The sequence below is a fragment of the Sorex fumeus genome, unplaced genomic scaffold, assembly GCF_029834395.1.
Source record: "Sorex fumeus unplaced genomic scaffold, SorFum_2.1 ptg000073l, whole genome shotgun sequence".
In the NCBI taxonomy this organism is placed as follows: Eukaryota; Metazoa; Chordata; class Mammalia; order Eulipotyphla; family Soricidae; genus Sorex; species Sorex fumeus.
In genome coordinates this window covers 3214432-3233351 of record NW_026606130.1, presented here as the reverse complement: position 1 = coordinate 3233351, position 18920 = coordinate 3214432, and the positions used below count along the sequence as shown (strand labels likewise).

Genomic DNA, 18920 nt, shown 5'->3' with positions numbered 1-18920 from the left:
GGTCTGGACCCATTTGTATTGCACTTCTAATGACTTTGGCCAAATGTAGATGACACATATCCATCATTATAATATAGATAATATAATAGTTTTACTTTTCAAAATATCCACTATATCTAATTCGTACCTTCCTTTTCTACCCCCTCAAATGTTAAGCAACCACTAAATTTATTTTAAATTTTTTATTAGTGAATCACTGTGAGGTACAGTTACAGACTTACAAACTTTCGTGCTTGCATTTCAGTCATACAATGATCAAGTACCCATCCCTCCACTGGTGCCCATTTGCTACCACTAATGGTCCCAGCATCCCTCCCACCACCCCCATTCTTTCCCCTCCACCCCACCCCGCCTCTGTGACAGGGCATTCCCTTTTGCTCTCTCTCCTTATGGGCGTTGTGGTTTGCAATAGAGGTATTAAGTGGCCATCATATTTGGTCTATAGTCTACTTTGAGCTTGCATCTCCCATCCCAAGCGGTCCCTCCTAGCAGCCTTTACTTGGTTGTCCCTTCTCTATCTGAGCTGTCTTTGTATTCCACAAATCAGTGCAATATTTCTTTGTCTGTCCCTCTCTTTCTGACTCATTTCTCTTAACATGATACTTTCCATGTTGATCCACCTATACGCAAATTTCATAACTTCATCTTTTCTAACAGCTGCATAGTATTCCATTGTATAGATGTACCAAAATTTCTTTAACTAGTCATTCGTGCTGCATAGTATTCCATTGTATAGATGTACCAAAATTTCTTTAACTAGTCATTCGTTCTCGGGCACTCAAGTTTTTTCCAGATTCTGGCTATTGTAAACAGAACCACTGAATTTTTAAGTACTAATTTTTCATTTTTCAGATGTGTGTGAGAAAATAAAGGGTATAGAATTTTTCAGATTGACTTCTTTCACTTCCATGTGCATTTAAAATTTGATAACCCTCTCTTTGAGTAATATTTCTTTATTTTTAAAAATATACTATAGCTTATTTACCTATTCTGCTACTTAAGGATATTTTGGCTCTTTTCGTGGTTTAGTAGTAATGAATAAGGCTTCATTCATACTTATAAATAAGACTTTATATTTTTTTTTGTTTGGGAAACCATACCCAGCAGTGCCTGCCCAGGGCTTACTTCTATATGCAGTGCCAGGGACTATATGTAATGCCAGGGATCCAACCCGAGTCAACTGCATGCAAAGAAGTCAAGCACCTTACCTGCTTGACTTTCTCTCTGGCTCCCATGTTGGCATAATTTTCAAGTCACTTTGTGATCCTTAGGAATTCTTATTAATCCTTATTAATCTAAATAACGAGGTATTTGCAATATATCATGCTTAGCAAAATAAATCAGAAGGAGAAATACTAGTACTGACTGATTGCTTGTTTGTCTGTGGTGTATATATAGTGAAACAAAGGGAAGATAGTATCTGATAAAAACAAACATTTAGACTCTGATCACAGGACTAAGTTACCCAGTGGGGGAGGGAATGAACTGAAAGTATGCAGAGTCCAGCAGTAGAGACAAATTGATACTTGGGTTTTGGTTGTGGTATGAAAGGATTGTACCCCTAAAAATATAAATTTTGATAGTTTTTTCATTTTGATTGAGGTGGTTGTTGGAGGATAGCTCTAAACTTTTTAGGTTTAACATTGGTATGTCCATTCTCCTCTGCCACACGGAGTTTAGGTTTATCAGGTAATACCCATCACAATGCTCTTGAAGCACCTCCATTCCTCTGTGTTTGTTGTAATATAGTTCTAAACATTTCAGGATAAAGTAGGTATGACCTATTTCCTTTGCCAGAGGGAGCTTAGGTTTATCACAGTGTTCCTGAGGAACTTCCTTTCCTCTGTGTTTATCTGTAAACTCTTCTCTGCTCTCTTCCCCAAACCACCTTATAAGTTAACAGGGTCTGATTAGGGAAAAATCAGACTAATTTTTCCCCTAATCAGACACTGTTAACGTATAAGGTCAGATTCCTTAGAAATCTATGATTTTATATTTCTGAATGAAATGTTGCTTTTCTCCTTCTCTTATGTCCTTTGCAGAGTTTACTTTAAAGCAATGTTCTTTTTGTATAGACACAGGAAGATAGTTAATATTATGCTTTTGTAACTTTGGAGTTAATTGACTCCGAATAATATTCACTCCTGGGCAATCTGCTTTCTCGGCTTAACCCTCAGTTGGCCTTAGTTCCTAGCACCCCAAAAGCAGGATCCCGGCAAGGGACTGAATTGACCCAGGGAAAGCTGTGAGCTACTCTGGCATCAAAATGGACCAGGCCAAAACACTACAGTACTTAACTAAAAGTTAATAGCATGATCATGGACAAATTCTGTCATGATACAAAAAGTAAATGACAAGACTAGGACCCTGCTAGGTTTAGGAAAGACTAATATGGCCTGAGCACTGTAGTCTGAGATCTAAAGGGAGATGCCTCCAGGAGAGCCATCCTATAAGCGTAATGTCTCTCTTACTGTGTCCATGCAAAATGACTGTTTATAAGTTTGTTGGACTAAGGAGAGGAGAAACACACCCATATTTTGCCCTTAGGCAAAGTCATCTTGCTGGATGAAAATTGTCCTAGAAGTTTTGCCTGAGGGAAGGACCTTACTTCCGTTGATTGTATGATGACATCTATGTGTAATTGTTACCCCAACCCCTCATTCTTTTGGGATTTAACTACGGCTATAAGAGTGGGCTGGGGGAAGCAGAAGCAGAAGGAGAATCAGAGGAGAATGGATATGAGATTGGAATAAACTGCAGTTGATACCAACCAACCTGGCCCTCATTCCTTCCATCATCCATCCACCCATCGCCATTGGCCGACCTGGGATGGGGGAAGCCACACGAGACCTCTGAATGCAGGTGGTGAGAGAGAGCTGCCTGCATATTTATTTTTGAATACACCATATTGTGGTTTACAATACTGTTAATGTTAATTTCATGCATACATTGTTCCAACACCACACCCACCATCAGAATAATCGCTTCCCTCCACCAGTGTCCCAAGGACCTGTCTCAGATGCCCTTACCCCCCAGGTCAGCTCAGTTTGGTGGACTAAATCTGGTTCTACTGCATTGGGATCTTTGTTCCTACCTTACTATATTATTTTATGCCACATAGGAGAGATATCATTCTGTATCTGAAACTCTCCTTCTGACTGACTTCACTCAGTATATCCTCTAATTCTATGTAGTGGCAAATTACATGATTTTAACTTTTCTTAAATTGTGTATATATACCATAATTTATTCAGTCATGTGTTCTTGTGTACTTGATTGGTTTCTATATTTGGGCTATTGTGAATAGTATTGCAGTGCACATCACTTGATCACTTGATCACTTGACATCCCTTTGCTCATTGATTTGCTTGGGTGGGCACCAGTAACGTCTCCGTTTGTCCCTGTCCTGTGCTAGTGTAGCCCAATGGCGGCTGCTCGTTCTAAGAATATGAAGAGCCTCAAACCGATCGTTTAGGTTCTTGACGAAGAAGTCTGACCATCTCATATGTGGGCGGCAATGCAATCTTTTGATGTCCTGTGGAATCCAGTTGGTAACGGCTCTAGTCCAGCGGTGGTCTCCAAACCTCATTATATGTCCAGCCCATCCGATTTTCGACACCTTGGCAAACGAGACAGCATCCCTGATTCTTGACCATTGACGGAGGTCAGAACTCCGGATTCTTTCTCTCATTTGAGTGAAGTGGGTTACTCCAAGCATAGCTCTTTCGATTCCTCTTTGGGAGACCCGAATAGACCCGAAATCATCCTGTTTTCGTAGGGCCCAGCTCTCTGAGGCGTATGTTAATGAAAGAAGAACAGTGGAATCGAAGAGATGTGCCTGGAGGCAGAGGTTCTTTGTCCTCTTAGCTATATCTTTAGTGCTCTTGAAGGCATTCCAAGCCACTCTCTTCCTCCTGCACAACTCAAGTGCCAGGTCATTCGTCATGTTGACTTCTCGACCTAGGTAAACATAACTGTTGCATTTGGAGATGTTCATTCCATTGAGAGCAAATGGAACATCAGGAACGAGACTGTTTCTCATAAAAATTGTCTTCGTGAGATTCAGCTGTAGTCCGACCTTTCCACACGCACAGTTGAAGTCAGCCAGCATTTGTGCTGCTTGGCTAATGTTTGGTGTTATTAGAACGATGTCATCATCAAAGAGGAGGTGGTGTAGTTGCCAACCGTCTATCTTCACTCCCATTTCTTCCCATTCCAGTCGTCGCATGACGTTCTCCATGGTGGAACTGTAGAGTTTCGGTGAAATAGTATCGCCCTGCTGAAACCCCTCTCTTGACATTGATGATCACTTCTTTATAGAATGGCGAGATTCTGGTAGTAAATCCGTAATACAGCTCACAGAGGATACTGATGTATTGAGTTTGAATGCCCTGATTGACTAGGGCTTCAGTGACCGCTTCCATCTTAACAGAAACAAAGGCCTTCTTTAAATCAATGAACATTAGACAAAGCAGCATCTTGAACTCTCAAGAAACCTCAATGAGCTTGGTTATCATGTGGATATGGTAAGTCATGCTGAATCCTTTGCGGAACCCAGCTTGCTCACATGGTTGTCCTTCATCTAGTATTCTGCCAATCTTATTCAGGATGACTCGAGTGAACAGCTTATAGATGACGGACAGTAGGCAGATTGGGCGATAGTTGCCAATGTAATGGATGTCTCCCTTCTTGTACAGTAGTACAGTCCTACTCGTTTTCCACTGGGACAGAACCTTCCATTCAGAAAGGTAGCGCGTGAATATCCAAGCCACTGTAGTGATGAGTATGGAGGGCAGGTTCTTCAGGTGTTAAGGTCTGACCTTGTCTGGGCCAGGTGCTGTTCGTTTTTTTACTGACGAAATGGCATGTCGGATTTCGGAAGGGAGAACATTGGGAATGACATATCCATCATGCAGAATTTGATATGTGGGCAGGTGGAGGTGGGTATCAAAAAGATCTGAGTAGAAGTCATCGATAATCTTCTACATTGACCTTCTGGAAGATGTGATAGATCCATCAGGACATCGGAGGACAGTCATCTTGGTCTTCTAGTTGGCGAAGGACAGTGGATGTTGCAAATGCTTTACCCGGCTTCTGCCGCATCTGCCAGCACTGCTGCTCTTCTCTCTTTGAGATCTTCCTTTATCGCATCTCCACTGCTTTTTGAGCTTGGACATTCGCTTGTGGTTGCCTGAGGCATGTGCCAAGCCACGTTGGCGAATAAGCTCAAAAGTTTTCGAAGGCAGGCTTTTTTTTGTGGCTATCTCTCTCTTGGCTTTCTTCGCCCAATCATGGAAGTAATGAACCAGTCAATCGTATTCCTCTTCAATGCTGTCAACTACAGCATCTTCCCATGTTGCAGCAATAGTGCCAAAGAGCTCCCAGTTGGTGGTCGTTCTGGGAGTTCTCTTCTTAAACTTTGCAGTCCTTTCTCCCTGCTCTGTGAAGTAGAATTTTGCAAGAAGGAGACGGTGGTCAGATTCCGTTTGGAATTTTGGGACAACAGCGACATTGGTCAGGCAAAACCGTTGATTGAATATGATGTGGTCAATTTTGATGTGGAACCATCCCCCGGGAGACTCCCATGTCCAACGTTTAGATTCTGCCTTCTGGAACTGTGAGTTACCATGGATGGTCTTGGTCGACATGATGAACTCAGACAGTGCTTCACCCTGTTCGTTCCATTCTAGGCCATGGGTCCCAATGTGGAGATCTTTGGCTGATCTTCTCGGTCCTATCTTGGCATTGAAATCACCAACAATGATCTTGTAAAAGGTGTGGTCTTCTTTATAGAACTTCTCCAGCACCTTGTAGAACTTCTCAATTTCTCCTTTATCATAATTGGATGTTGGTGCGTAGACAACAAAGATAGAAATCTGGCAGTGAGCCACATCTGTTGAAGTGTCATCGTCTGATTCGGGTTGTTAGACATTCGAATGAATCAATGCTCATGGCCAAGTTCGTGTTGACAAGGACACCGACACCACTGACGCTTCTTTTGTCACATGTTCTGAGGAACAGTTCCTCTCCAGTGTCGAAAACGGTGTGATGGGATTCATGCTTTCTTGTCTCAGTCATACCAGTGATGTCATTCTTGATCTTTTGTGCTTGTACCATCAGGTCCTTGATAGATGCATCTGATGCCAGCATACGTGCATTGAATATACAATCATTTTTGTCTTTCTTCGTTTTGGCATCCTAGTTCGGCCTTGAGATTTTATCAGCCTCTCCTTCCACATCCTTCTCAACGCTGCCGTATTGGTGACTCCTTCAGGGTCAGGAGAATGAGACCCATTGTATTTACTGGTTTTGGCATATCAAATATGCACCGGATAGCTTACCAGGCTCTGCCAGGTGGGTGGGATACTCTCCATAGCTTGCCAGGCTCTCTGAGAGGGATAGAGTCTTTTGGGGCAGACTTTAATCGCCCTTGTAGGTGTACCTATGGTTCAAACTATATTCGAACCTTATCAAATATGGTGTGGCAATCCTGGAAGATGGGTATTAAGTGTCTTATGATGTGTTGCGTGGCTGCTTTGCGGCTGCGCGGTTCAGAAAATGTCCTGGAGTATGGCGACGGCTGGGTAGTGGAGGTAGTGGAGGTCTGCTGGTGAGGTATTTATCTGGTACTGGTAGTGTGGGTTTTCTGTGCATAATCCAATCCCTGGTTCTCTCTGGCGGTTGATGGAAGCAGACAGGGAAGGGTAGGATAGGGCTTCTGGTTGTAATCCCTTCGTCACCTGTGGTTGGTGGGAGCAGGCAGAGGATCTCTGTCCCTGTGTCCGTTGAGCCTGTAGTCCAAGGTCTCAGAGTTCAGCTTATCTTGTTCAGTGGGGCTTCACTTGTGCGTGAGTCTTGGCCGGAGTGTCTGGAAAGCATCCTGGAGCGTAGCGGCATCTGGGTAGTGGAGGTAGTGGCCGAGACTCACACACAAGTGAAGCCCCACAGAACAAGATAAGCGGAACTCTGAGACCTTGGGCTGCAGGCTCAACGGACCCGGGGACAGAGATCCTCTGCCTGCTCCCACTAACCACAGGTGAATAAAACCAGGAGCCCCACCCTAGCCTGCCCTGTCTGCTTCCACCAACGGCCAGAGAGACCCAGGTATTGGATTATGCACAGAAGACCCACCCTACCAGTACTAGATAAATACCTCACCAGCAGACCTCCACTACCTCAACTACCCAGCCGCCACCATGCTCCAGGACGCTTTCCAGTTTTACTCATACATAGAATATAAATATAACAAACCATCAGAAAGCAACAATACTAATACCTAGACCCAGTGAAAATAATGGTAGTTACTTGAAGGAAATGGGGAAGGTGAAAAGAATAGATAGAGTGGTGTTTTTGGTGATAGAATGGCACTGAAACTTTGGTAGTGAACATAATAAATTTAATATACATATACAGGGGCTGGAGCAATAGCACAACGGGTAGGGCATTTGTCTTGCACGCCGCCGACCCGGGTTCAATTCCCAGCATCTCATATGGTCTCCTGAGCACATCCAGGAGTAATTCCTGAGTGCATGAACCAGGAGCAACTCCTGTGCATCGCTGGGTGTGACCCCAAAAGAAAAAACATACAGGTACAAAGCTAAACCCCTGAAATTTTGCAATACTGTTAACTCAGAGAAATCAGTAAAACAGTGGGATTTTACAGGGGGTTTTTCTGGCTATATTTTTACTATATTTACTCTTTTTATTGCTCAAGTATTGGAAGCTAAACTTTCCTCCCATGACCTTGCATTTTTCTGATTTGTTTTCTTTGTATTTTCCTAGAGATTTTAGGTTTCGTCTGCCTTGCGCAGTTCTTTCAACTGTATCCCATATTATAAAATAGAAACTCTTTGATGTTGTGGTAAGTTGTTATGGGACTAGAAGTGATCTATAGTTCTATGTAAGATAGTTTTAGTAAGCAAGTACTCCTGGGCTGTCTTTCACACAGGCTTTTTAGTTTTGATATGTTTTTCCTCTTTACCTGAATAGGAAGGCTACGGTGTGATAGAATTGTATATTTTCCTTCCCAAGACTGAATAGGCTCTAGTTTAAACTCTAATAGATTTGGCTTTGGTTTCTCTTGAGAGCAGACAACTTTCCTGGTAATAGAATGTTCTAGGCTTGTCTAAATGTGACTGTTTCCCTTTCCACGACAAAAGGATAAGCAAATTCTTCTCTTATCACTGTGAAAGATAGAGTTCTGATAGAGTTCTAGTAGTAACTAGCGTGGGAGTCATCCCCCAAGATTTAGCCTCCTTGGAACTTTTTTAATTTGTCCTCACTGACTTACAACCCTTTAGGTTCTGCAACCTTAGGCATGGCTTCCACAGGTTTTTTTTTCTTCTCCACAGTTTCTACACTGGTAAGCTGCACAGCTATGTATCCACCTATTTTTTTGTCTATATTTTCAGTTTAGGGGGCACTGTTATTTTAGTATAGACTTGTACTGCTGTATCTCACTTCTCTGATGACTCTAAGTGGAGTTCATGCTTTTCAGTTTGTTCTGAGTTTTTTCTTGGTGCAAAGTTAACTTCCAAACTCATTACATGCCTTAAGATATTTACCTTCAATTATTAAAGACTATTATGAAGCATGTAAAATTCTTTACTGGCAGTTCTTTTTTTGACCATCATACAATAAAGGATTTTATTATGGAAAACTGTTTTCTAATTTATGGCAAGTTTTACTTTCAGAAATAAAACCACAAAACAACGCAATCTAATTCAATCTTAAAGGCTGGCATGCTGAGCAAGGAATGTTCTTATTCTTTGTAGGAGCTCCTTTATGCTATCAGGTACCAGGGCTCTGCCTTTTGGTGTGATTTCAGCCACCAAGTCATCAACAGTAACGTGTTCTATTTCTTTTTCTTTAATTAACTCTTTACAGTGTGCCTTCAATTGATCCTTCCAGCTACATTCAATTAATTTAGCTCGAAGCATCTCTTTGAGGCATTCTCTTTCTCCAGTTTCTATCGACTTTTGGTTAATCGATGCTCTCATATATGCATCTTTGTTCATGTTGCTAATCACACTCTTCGGCTGCCCAGACTTAGACCCTCAGTAGCTCCACTGGCAGTTCTTTTTTATCTATCATTTTCTATGTATTCCATTGTTTTATTAATTTTTAAATGTTTAATTAATTTTGTTACTGAATGTTTTTTATTTTAGCTCTTGTCTCTTTCTGGTACTCCCAGTATATGTATGATGGTACACTTAATGATGTACTTAACATATCTTTGAAGCTGAAGCTGTGTTTATTTTATCTTTGTTTTCTCAAGTTTGTTTTTTTTTTGAATGGGTGGGCTGGGCACACTTGGCTGTGCTCAACACTTACTCTTGCTTCTGTGCTCAGGGATAACTCCTGATGGTGCACAGAGAACTGTTAGTAGTAATGGGGATTGAATTTATGTCAGGGATGTGCGAGACAAGTTCATTTCCCGCTAAATTATCACTTGGTCACCTTTTTCTCAGTGTTTCTACTTGGGGGGGGGGATATTGTGTTGAGTAAATACAGTATCCCCACATCCCCCACCCTGACTCACAACAGGTGAGCCATTGTTTAAGTTGACAGAGAATTTAAGGACAGTGAGAATATCAAATTTCAATAGGCACATGAAAGAGCAGAGGCTGTGGTAGTTCAAGTAACAGCCACGATTAAAGTATTAAAGTGACAATTTCCTATTCTATGTTTTGTCTGTTTCCTTCTACATCTAAAAGACCCTAAACTGCTTTAATTTATTCTTTCCTGGGTGCATTTTTACTTCCAGTTTTATATTGTAAAAGATCCAAACTGCTTTGCCCAGGGGATCAGCCCAATCTTGGTATTATAGTTAGGGGTACAATTTCCTATGATTTCTTTCATTTAAGAGTAGAGTCATCTATCTTTCTTGCAGAAATTCCTTATATATTTGGTCCACTGTTGATATCATTTTTTGGTTTCTACTCTGGTCACTGGATTTCTCTTGGAAATTTTTTTATTGGTTTAAAATACACATAACCATGATCAGCAGTCAGGAGCCCGTGCCTGGCATGTGCCAGAACCTAAATTTGAACTCGACACTTCCTGACACTCTTAAACACCACATGGCCCCTCAAGCACTACCAGGTACCACCAAGTGTGACCCTAGTGACCCCAGTACTACCAGGCCATAGCAGCACCATATTGTAAGTCCAAGCACTGAACTGTCCTGCCCTATTAGTCAAGAAATAATTACAGGGGTCCCTGAGTTTCCAGAGCACTACTTGGGAGGACTTTTAACAATATGCATGACATGAAAGTAGACTATGGACTGAACATGTTTGCCACTCAATGCCTCTTTTGCAGACCACAACACCCAAACGGAGAGAGAGAACACAGGGGATTGCCCTGCCACAGAGGCAGGGGGGGATGGGGGGATGGGGGTGGGAGGGATATTATCCATGGTGGTGAAAAACGGGCACTGGTGGAGGGATGGGTATCTGATCATTGTATAATTGAAACCCAAGCACAAAAAAAATTGTAAATCTACAACTGTAAAAAAATAAATAAAAAAAAACAATATGCATGACATTAAATTTATTATTTTAACCATTTAAGAATACAATTAATTGATATTAATTGTACTTACAATGTTGTGTAACCTTTCCCACTATTTTCAAATACTTTCTATTATCCTGAAAGAATATTTGTAGTAATGTAGTCATGAAATAATAACTCTTTAGTAACCCTTCTTTCAAACCCTGGTAACCCCTGTCAGCTCTTTAAATCTGCAGATTTGTCTATCGTAGGTACTTTATAAGTAGAGTAATTTCATGTTTGACATCATTTAACTTAGTTTATTTTTGTTGAGCATAATTTCTTCAAGATTTATCTATGTCATAGAATGTTTCAGGACTTCATTCTTTTTATGGCTAAAAGAATGCAAAGATTTTTTTAGAATTTTGTTTGGGACATACCCAGTGGTATTCAGGAACTTTTCCTAGTTCAGTACTCAGTACTCAGTATTTGCTCCCAGATGTGCTTGAAGACCTTATGGTATCAGAGATCGAATCCAGGGCTTCTGCATGTCTAGTGTGCACACTAGTCCTTTTGAAGTCAGTTGGCCCCAGGAGTGGCTTATGTGAGGCGGAGAAAAGAGAAAGTCGCGTTCTCCCAATCCATTTCTGCTACCTCACGACAGCTGGGAAGGCTAGGATTGATAAAGTATGAGGATGAGCCTCTGCACAGCATGGGCTGTCAAGCCACACCTGAGGTCCACTTGGTCTTTTTGGCACAGGAGTTGATCCCCACCACCCAATTTCTTGGGGAGCTGAGGACTTGGACTGGAGCAAGGAATTGTTCTTTGCAGAAAAGGAAAGTCAGTCCTAGGCCTTACGCAGGGTTTCTGGGTCCTTGTCTTTCTCACAGAAAAGAATTTCAGGAGTAGATGAGCAGTGAAGTAAAATCAGATTTTATTTGGAGATTTTCAGGAAGAGGAGGGAGGAAGAGAAAAATAGGAGAAACACGCTGAAGAGAGAATACAGTACACATCTCAAGAGGGGAGGTTGAGGCAACACATGTGCTTAGGCACCGCATATGCTCGGCCATGTGGGCACAAGCAGCACATGGGCTCAGGCAGCATGCCCTTCCTTTGTTCAAGGTGGCTTTTATTGGGTTTCTCCGATCTGCTCCCATGTGGGACTTCTACCTAGGTAAAATTCAATTGCCTTTGACCCTAGATTTTTATTTTGAAAGCCACTTTGATTACTGCTTCTATTTTTTTGTTTGTGGTTGACCTTTTCAGGTTTTCTGATTCTAGTAGTTTATCGACTTCTCTTAAGTCTCCAGTGTAGCATCATAAATATTGTTCATGGTGGTTACTTATGAACCCTTTGGCCTATCTCCCTGCTCTCTGAGAATTTTTATATCCATGTTGTTAGGAATATTGGTCTATAACTTTTTTGCACGGTTTTTGTTTGCTTTTGGTGGAAGACTAATGTTGGCCTGAGAGAAACTGAAAGAAATAATACAGGGAGGTTAGTAGAGGTTAGTTTGTCCAAATTCTCCAGTTTAGTGGCACAAAAGTTGTGCATGGTCATCTCTTATGATCCTTTGTATTTCTGTGGTATCTATATTTCTTCCTCCCCTTTCATTTCTGAACATATTTAGAGGCCTTTTTCTTTTTTTTCTTAATGAGTCTAGCTGAAGGTTTATAAATCTTGGGGGGTTTTTTTTTGGTTGTTGTTTGGAAATTTTTTCTAATGAACCAACTTTTAGTTTCATTTATATTTTGTACTGTCTTTTATTCCTATTTTTATTTCTCCTTTAGTTTTATTATTTCCTTCCTTCTTTTGATGGATTTGGGTTTTATTTTTTGCTCTATTTCTTGTTCATTAAGGTGTGACATTATATTGTTTATTTTAGCCTTTCCTTATCTAAGTTATACTGCTATTAATCTCCCTCTTAACACTACTTTGACTGTGTTCCATATTTTCTAGTAACTCATACCTTTTCATTGTCAGGTGTATCAAGGAATTCTTTCTTGTTTTCCTGTGGTTGACCTTTTCAGGTTTTCTGATTCTAGTAGTTTATCAACTTCTCTTAAGTCTCCAGTGTAGCATCATAAATATTGCTCTTGGTGGTCTCTTATGAACCCTTTGGCCTATCTCCTATCCAGTAGTTTTCTATAACAGGTTATTTTGTCTTCAGAAATTTGAGGTTTTCCCAGATTTCCTTCCAAGGCTAATTCCTAAGTTTATAGTCTTAAAATTTTTTAAAAGGATGCATGTCTGCTTTCAATCTTTATGACTTTAAGTGAGTTTTTATGTTCCAGCATGTGATACTTCCAGGAGAATGTTCTAAGTGCACTAGAGAAGAATGAGTATTTGGCTTCTGAGAAATTGAAAAATAGTGGGCCCTGTACGTATATTTTAGGCTCATCTCTTTCAACTCATCATTAAAGTGTTTTTCCTTATTGATTTTCTGAATGGTTGAACTAGCCGGTGGTGATTCTGGAGTGTTAAAAGCCTGCAACAACTATTGTGTTACTATCAATCTCTCTCGTAAGGCCTGTTGTTACTCACTGCATATGTTCATTTGATGTGTGTACATTAAGATTATAAGTCTGCTTCATGTATTGACTCCTTAATCATTATATAATGTTTGTCTCTATCTCCTATGACCTTTCTTGGTTTGTAGTCTATTTTGTTGGATCTAAATGTGCCCATCCCTGCCTGTTTAGGCTACCATTTGCCTGTAGGATTGTTGTCTAACCATTTACTTTAGCTTGTTTTTATCATTGAAGTTCAAATGTGTCTCCTGTAAGGCAGCAGAAAGTTAAGTGTTTTTTCTCTGATCCATCTGTTCACACTATGCTTTCTGATGGGTTTTGGATACGCATAAATACATAGTGTTGTAAATCAATGCTAAAAGAACAAAAATAAAAGTGTTAAAATGAATAATTACAAGCATTGACATTTAAATTATTGTTATAAAGAAATTTATTGCCATTATATGTATAGTCTCTGTTTTTGCAGTTTGTCTTTGTTTCTTTGACCTCTTGTATTTTTCCCATGTGATTGGGGGAAATTGCCTGTTGTGTGGACATTTTAGGTTCCATTTGTCTCTTCCCATTTCTATTTCTTTCTTCTATTTAATGCTTAATATGACCATGAAGTTTACACGGAGTTCTAAGCTTATATCCCTTTTAATTTTGTTTTGTTTTTAACTTTATTTAATTAGACATGTTAAACTGGATACTGGACTCCTGGTACAGTGCTCTTATTAATGGGAAGTTAAGGTTTTCAACATGGGATTGAATGAATTAAATATTATGTTAAATTGTATTTTTCCTTGCACGCGGCTGACCTGGGTTCAATTCCTCTGCCCCTTTCGGAGAGCCTGGCAAGCTACCGAGAGTATTCCGCCAGCACGGCATAGCCTGGCAAGATACCCATGATGTACTCAATATGCCAAAAACAGTAACAACAAGTCTCACAATGGAGACATTACTGGTACCCGCTCGATAAAAATCGATGAACAATGGGAGGACAGTGCTACAGTGCTAACTTTATTTAAGCACCATGGTTTACAAAGTTTTTTTTAATAACATAGCTGTTTGGGTTATTCAGTGTTTCAACACCTATCTCACCACCAGTGTGACATTCCCTCAACCAAGTTGTTCATAATACAATTGTTTTGAGCATTCAATATTCCAACACCAGTCCCACCATCAGTGTGACGTTCCTTCCACCATTGTCCCCAGTTTTCCGCCTGCCTCCTTGGAAAGCACAAAATAAATCATTTTATTTTGCTTGTTACAAAAATCTGGCAAAGAGAATTATCAAAAAATAGTTCAGTAAAGTTTGTGAAAGTTGTTAATATCTCACTATGAGCTGTTTGTTGCTAGTTTAGCATTCTGTGTTATTGTTTATTGAGCTTAGTTAGCTTCTATACTACTTCCCAGTCTAATTTGCTGTGCTTCTACTGGGCTGTCAGTATTATGAAATTTGAAGGTGCTCCACAGAACTCCAGGATCTGTAGAACTAGGATGATTCTCAGCCTGCCCACCACTCCTGAGGGTGCCCCAGAGACTTCAACCCAAAGACTAGGGTGCTAGTGAGTTGCATCGGCTTGGCATCTCTTCTTGATTAGTCATGAAGTGGGGTCATCACATGGTGGCAGCTGTGGGATGTGGGTGTGGCTGCTGGGGCTTCCAGCAGTACGGGGAGTCAGGGCAGGCTGCCTTTCCCACTCTGAGAAGATCCCAAAATTTTCTACCTGAAAACCCGTGTACCTGTGAGATTTGTCAGCTTGGCATCTCTTCAGAGATTAGTTGTGAAACAGCAAAGTTGGCCCTTTATATGGCTGTGGCTCCTGCGGCTTTTGTAGGGAGAGTCTTGACCCACCCACCTCCTGAATGCCCCGGTGTTTTCAGCCCAAAGACTGCTGTACCAGTGAATTGCATTGACTTAGCATGTTTATTGAGATTCTCCCTTTTAATTTATTTAAGCACTTAAACTTCACTCAGTTCACAGTAGAATGTCATAGACTTTTGAGGTAAAGCATACGTATTCAACAGAAAGTCAAGTTTTCAACTATAGTCTCTTGACAAAGAGCTATTGTTTTTAAATATTGGTGTTTGTAAGCAGTTTTATTTTGAGGCATAATGTGGGGCAGGGAGATTTCAGTTTCTTTTATAAGGCAATGCTGATATACGTTTTAAACCTTTTTTTAAAAAAATTTATTAAGGCACTGTGAGTTAGAAAGCTATTCGTAGTTGAGTTGCAGGAATAAAATGTTCTAACACCAATCCCCACCACCAGTGTCAACTTTACTTCCTCCACCAATGCCCCTAGGTTCCTTCCTGTGCTCCAGTATGCCTCTTTGACAGGCACATATGTAAGACTGGTGTTACAGTTTGGATCTCATGCTTTTGGTGTTCTTGTTCTGTGGTTTAAATAAACACATAAAGCATACCTCCACATACCTCTGCTGATGTGTTTGAGGCCACTGCTCCCTTCCCCAGTTTTCTCCTATCAGTTAAGTCTTGTGTTCCTCCTAAGAAAACCATTATTACTCTTCTTTCCCACATTTCCCTTCCTCCTCTTACCCTTCATTGTTACTGTTTTTGCCATGACTGGGAATTGCACAAACACACACAGACATTCACTCACAGTCAAATACACACACCTAGCTGTGGCACTAACACATTTATTATGGTGATTACTGGATATTACGCAACAGAACTTGCACACTTACTATAATGATCACCGAGTGTCTAATTCTTTGGATTGGTGCCTGTGCACATTCTGTTTGTAGTGCTCACCAAGGATCTCTGTGGTGTTCACACATGTGCTTCTTTTTTTTTTTCCTTTTTTTTTTTTTTGAGTCACACCCGACGATGAACACTTCTGGCTCTGCACTCAGTAATTACTCCTGGCAGTGCTGGGGGACCATATGGGATGCTGGGAATCAAACCTGGATCAGCCGCATGCAAGGCAAATGCCCTACCCACTGTGCTATTGCTCCAGAGCCCCAACACATGTGCTTTTTGATGTTCTTCCTAGCCTTCATGTCCACGTACCTTTTAGTAGCAGTGCTTACCATGGGTTTATACCCATTTAATTGAAATGTTTATACCAACCTATCTTCAATATGGGTGGAAATTGCTTGCTGTACCACAGACGACAGACAGCACAGCTGACAAGATCTCAGTCATCAGTATAACTGAGTATTGAACTCACACACAGCCTTATGCTTTCATTGTAGGCGCTAACTCACTGAGCTACGTCCCCCTTTTTCTCAGATTCTCAGATTTTTTGTGTGTCTTTTAAGTATCTTATTAGCACAGCAGGTAGGGCACTTGCCTTGCACGTGGCCAACCTGTGTTTGATTCCTCTGTCCCTCTCAGACAACCTGGCAAGCTACCGAGAGTATCCTGCCTGCACGGCAGAGCCTGGCAAGCTTCCCGTGGTGTATTCGATATGCCAAAAACAGTAGCAACAAGTCTCACAATGGAGATATTACTGGTGCCCACTCAAGCAAATGGATGAATAACTGGAGGACAGTGCTACAGTGCAGTGCTACAGTGCTATTAATGCCAGATGAGATTTCTTTATTATAGGAAACCAATTTGTATTTCTCCCAGGAGAATTTTATAGGCCATGAATTTCTTTCTCATTTGTTTGTTTGGGGACCCCACCTGGCAGTACCCAGGATATTCCTGGCTCTGCACTCCAGAATCACTTCTGGCAGGCTTGGGAAACCATGTGGGATGCCAGGGATTGAACCCAGGTTGGCCACAAGCAAGGCCAATGCCCTTCCCAATGTATCATCTCTTCGGCCCCTCTTTATCCTTTCTCTGAAGTTTGTATCTTTTATTCCTTTGGATTTAAATGATAACTTAGCTAAACAGAACATTTTTGGTTGGTGGTCTTTTTAATTCAGTATTTTGCAGACATCACATATTTTCTTCTGGCCTAAAAAGTTTCCGTTGAGAAATTTGCTGTGAATCTAATGAAGGTCCCAAAACGAAAGTTTTCTTTTATCTCTGCTCTCAGGAGTTCTGTTTCTATATGTGGCTTTGCCTTTTTCCATGTGTCTTGATGTTAGGCCACTTAGATTTGTTTCTTTTGGAACTCTTAGCTTCCTGGGTCTGGATATATCTCTCCTACCTCAGATTAATTAATCAACTATTATTTCTTTAATAAAGATTCTTCCCCTTACTCTCTGTCCGTTCCTTCTAGAACCTGTGTAATGCAAATATTATTTCTTTTATACTGTCCCAAATATCTCTTATGTTTCTCAATTTTTTTAATTTCTCCCTTTTTATATTTTTATTTAATTAAAGAACTGTGATTTGGGGCTGGAGTGATAGCACAGCAGGTAGGGCGTTTGCCTTCTACACAGCCAACCCGGGTTCGATTTCCAGCATGGTCTTCTTAGCACTCCAGGAGTAATTCCTGAGTGCATGAGCCAGGAGTAACTCCTGTGCAACACCAGATGTGACCCAAAAAGCAAAAAAAAGAACTGTGATTTACAAGGTTATTGGTAGTTGAGTTTTAGGCATATAATACTTCAACACCAATCCCATCACCAGTTATAGCTTAGATCTCATGTTTTTAGTGTTCTTGAGCCTGTGCTTGGATTTATGACTACACCACAGATCCAAACCACCTGAATAACAGAAATCCTGACACCTGTTCTCTACTTGACCCTTTGATTTGTTTTCTTCTCTGTCCCTCTACTCTCAAAACACTGGGGTCAAGAGTGACATAGGTATCCCCCTTTACTGTAATACATTTCCTCATCCAATATTCTGTAAACTACAAATAAATGAGATCATTCTGTGTTTGTCTATCTTATTGTCTGACTTACTTCACACCTGGATAGTTTCAACCAGGTTGCAACAAATTGCATAATTTCATCGATCCTTGCAGCTGCATAGTCCAGTGACAGATGAATGGATTTTTTCTCTTTTAATATACCCCCTTGCTTATACTCAAGCTCATTGATTTGATCCTCAACTTCTGACATTATGCTGTTGAGCCCCTCTGTGTTTTTTAGTTTGATTACTATTGTATTCTTTAATCCAGTGATTTGTTTGGATTTTTCTAATACTTTCTCTCCTTGTTGAATTTACCCTCTATTTATTTCATGTTGGGATTGTTTATTTTCAGGGGGTTTAAAAGTCTCTGATGTGCTCAGGACCTTCTTGGACTTTTTTTTAGATTGAATCGCCTTGAGACACACAGTTACAAAGTTGTTCCTGCTTCGGTTTCAGTCATACAGTGTGCCAACACTATTCTCTTCGACAGTGTACACTTCCCACTACCAACGTTCCTAGTTTCCCTCCTGTCCCCCAGCCTACCTCTATGCTCTATGGCAGTCACTTTTCTTCTTTCTCTTCTCTCTCTCCCTATCTCTCTCTCCCCTTTTGTGCATTATGGTTTGCAATACAGGTACTGAAACATTATCATGTTGTTACTTTACCTACTTTCAGCAAAGCTTACCTTCTTGGACTTATAAAATCTTTATCCTTCAATGGGAATGAATTCCTTCATCTCTTCTTTGTTCTTGATGCATGTGAGGAGGTTGGTAAGGGTGAGGGTTGTATTTGTAAAGACTGTTTAGGATTTATGCTCTCTAATTCCAGACTGACCATAGCTCTGAGTTTGTGTATCTGTGAATTTGTAATAACAAGGGTCCCACAGCAGCTACTGCACTGAGGTCTAGCAGATCAATACTATGATCCTATGTTCACAGATGATGCTGGTGCTTGATATTTGGCAATGATATTGAAATTTAGCGAGCCCGAACAGTGACTGGGGCCGTAAGGTCACAAGTGCTTAATAACAACTATGGCTGCTAGCAGGCTTACATAGCAAACGTGGGATTTTCATTTTCAGTACCCGGCAAAACCTGTATTGCCAGCATCAGGCAGACCTGGTAAGTACCCTGTG

At 40.8% G+C, this 18920-nt stretch overlaps 2 protein-coding genes across 2 annotated transcripts in view; one reads left to right on the top strand and one right to left on the bottom strand.

The window, feature by feature from the left end:
- The window catches only part of CHIC1 (cysteine rich hydrophobic domain 1), a 63734-nt gene that overhangs the window by 32429 nt on the left and 12385 nt on the right, over positions 1 to 18920 (top strand). The window lies entirely within an intron of this gene.
- LOC130038111 (transcription and mRNA export factor ENY2-like) lies at positions 8682 to 9060 on the bottom strand. The gene has a single exon (XM_056130038.1). The coding sequence runs from the start codon at positions 9015 to 9017 to the stop codon at positions 8730 to 8732; it is 288 nt and encodes a 95-aa protein (XP_055986013.1). The 5' UTR covers positions 9018 to 9060; the 3' UTR covers positions 8682 to 8729.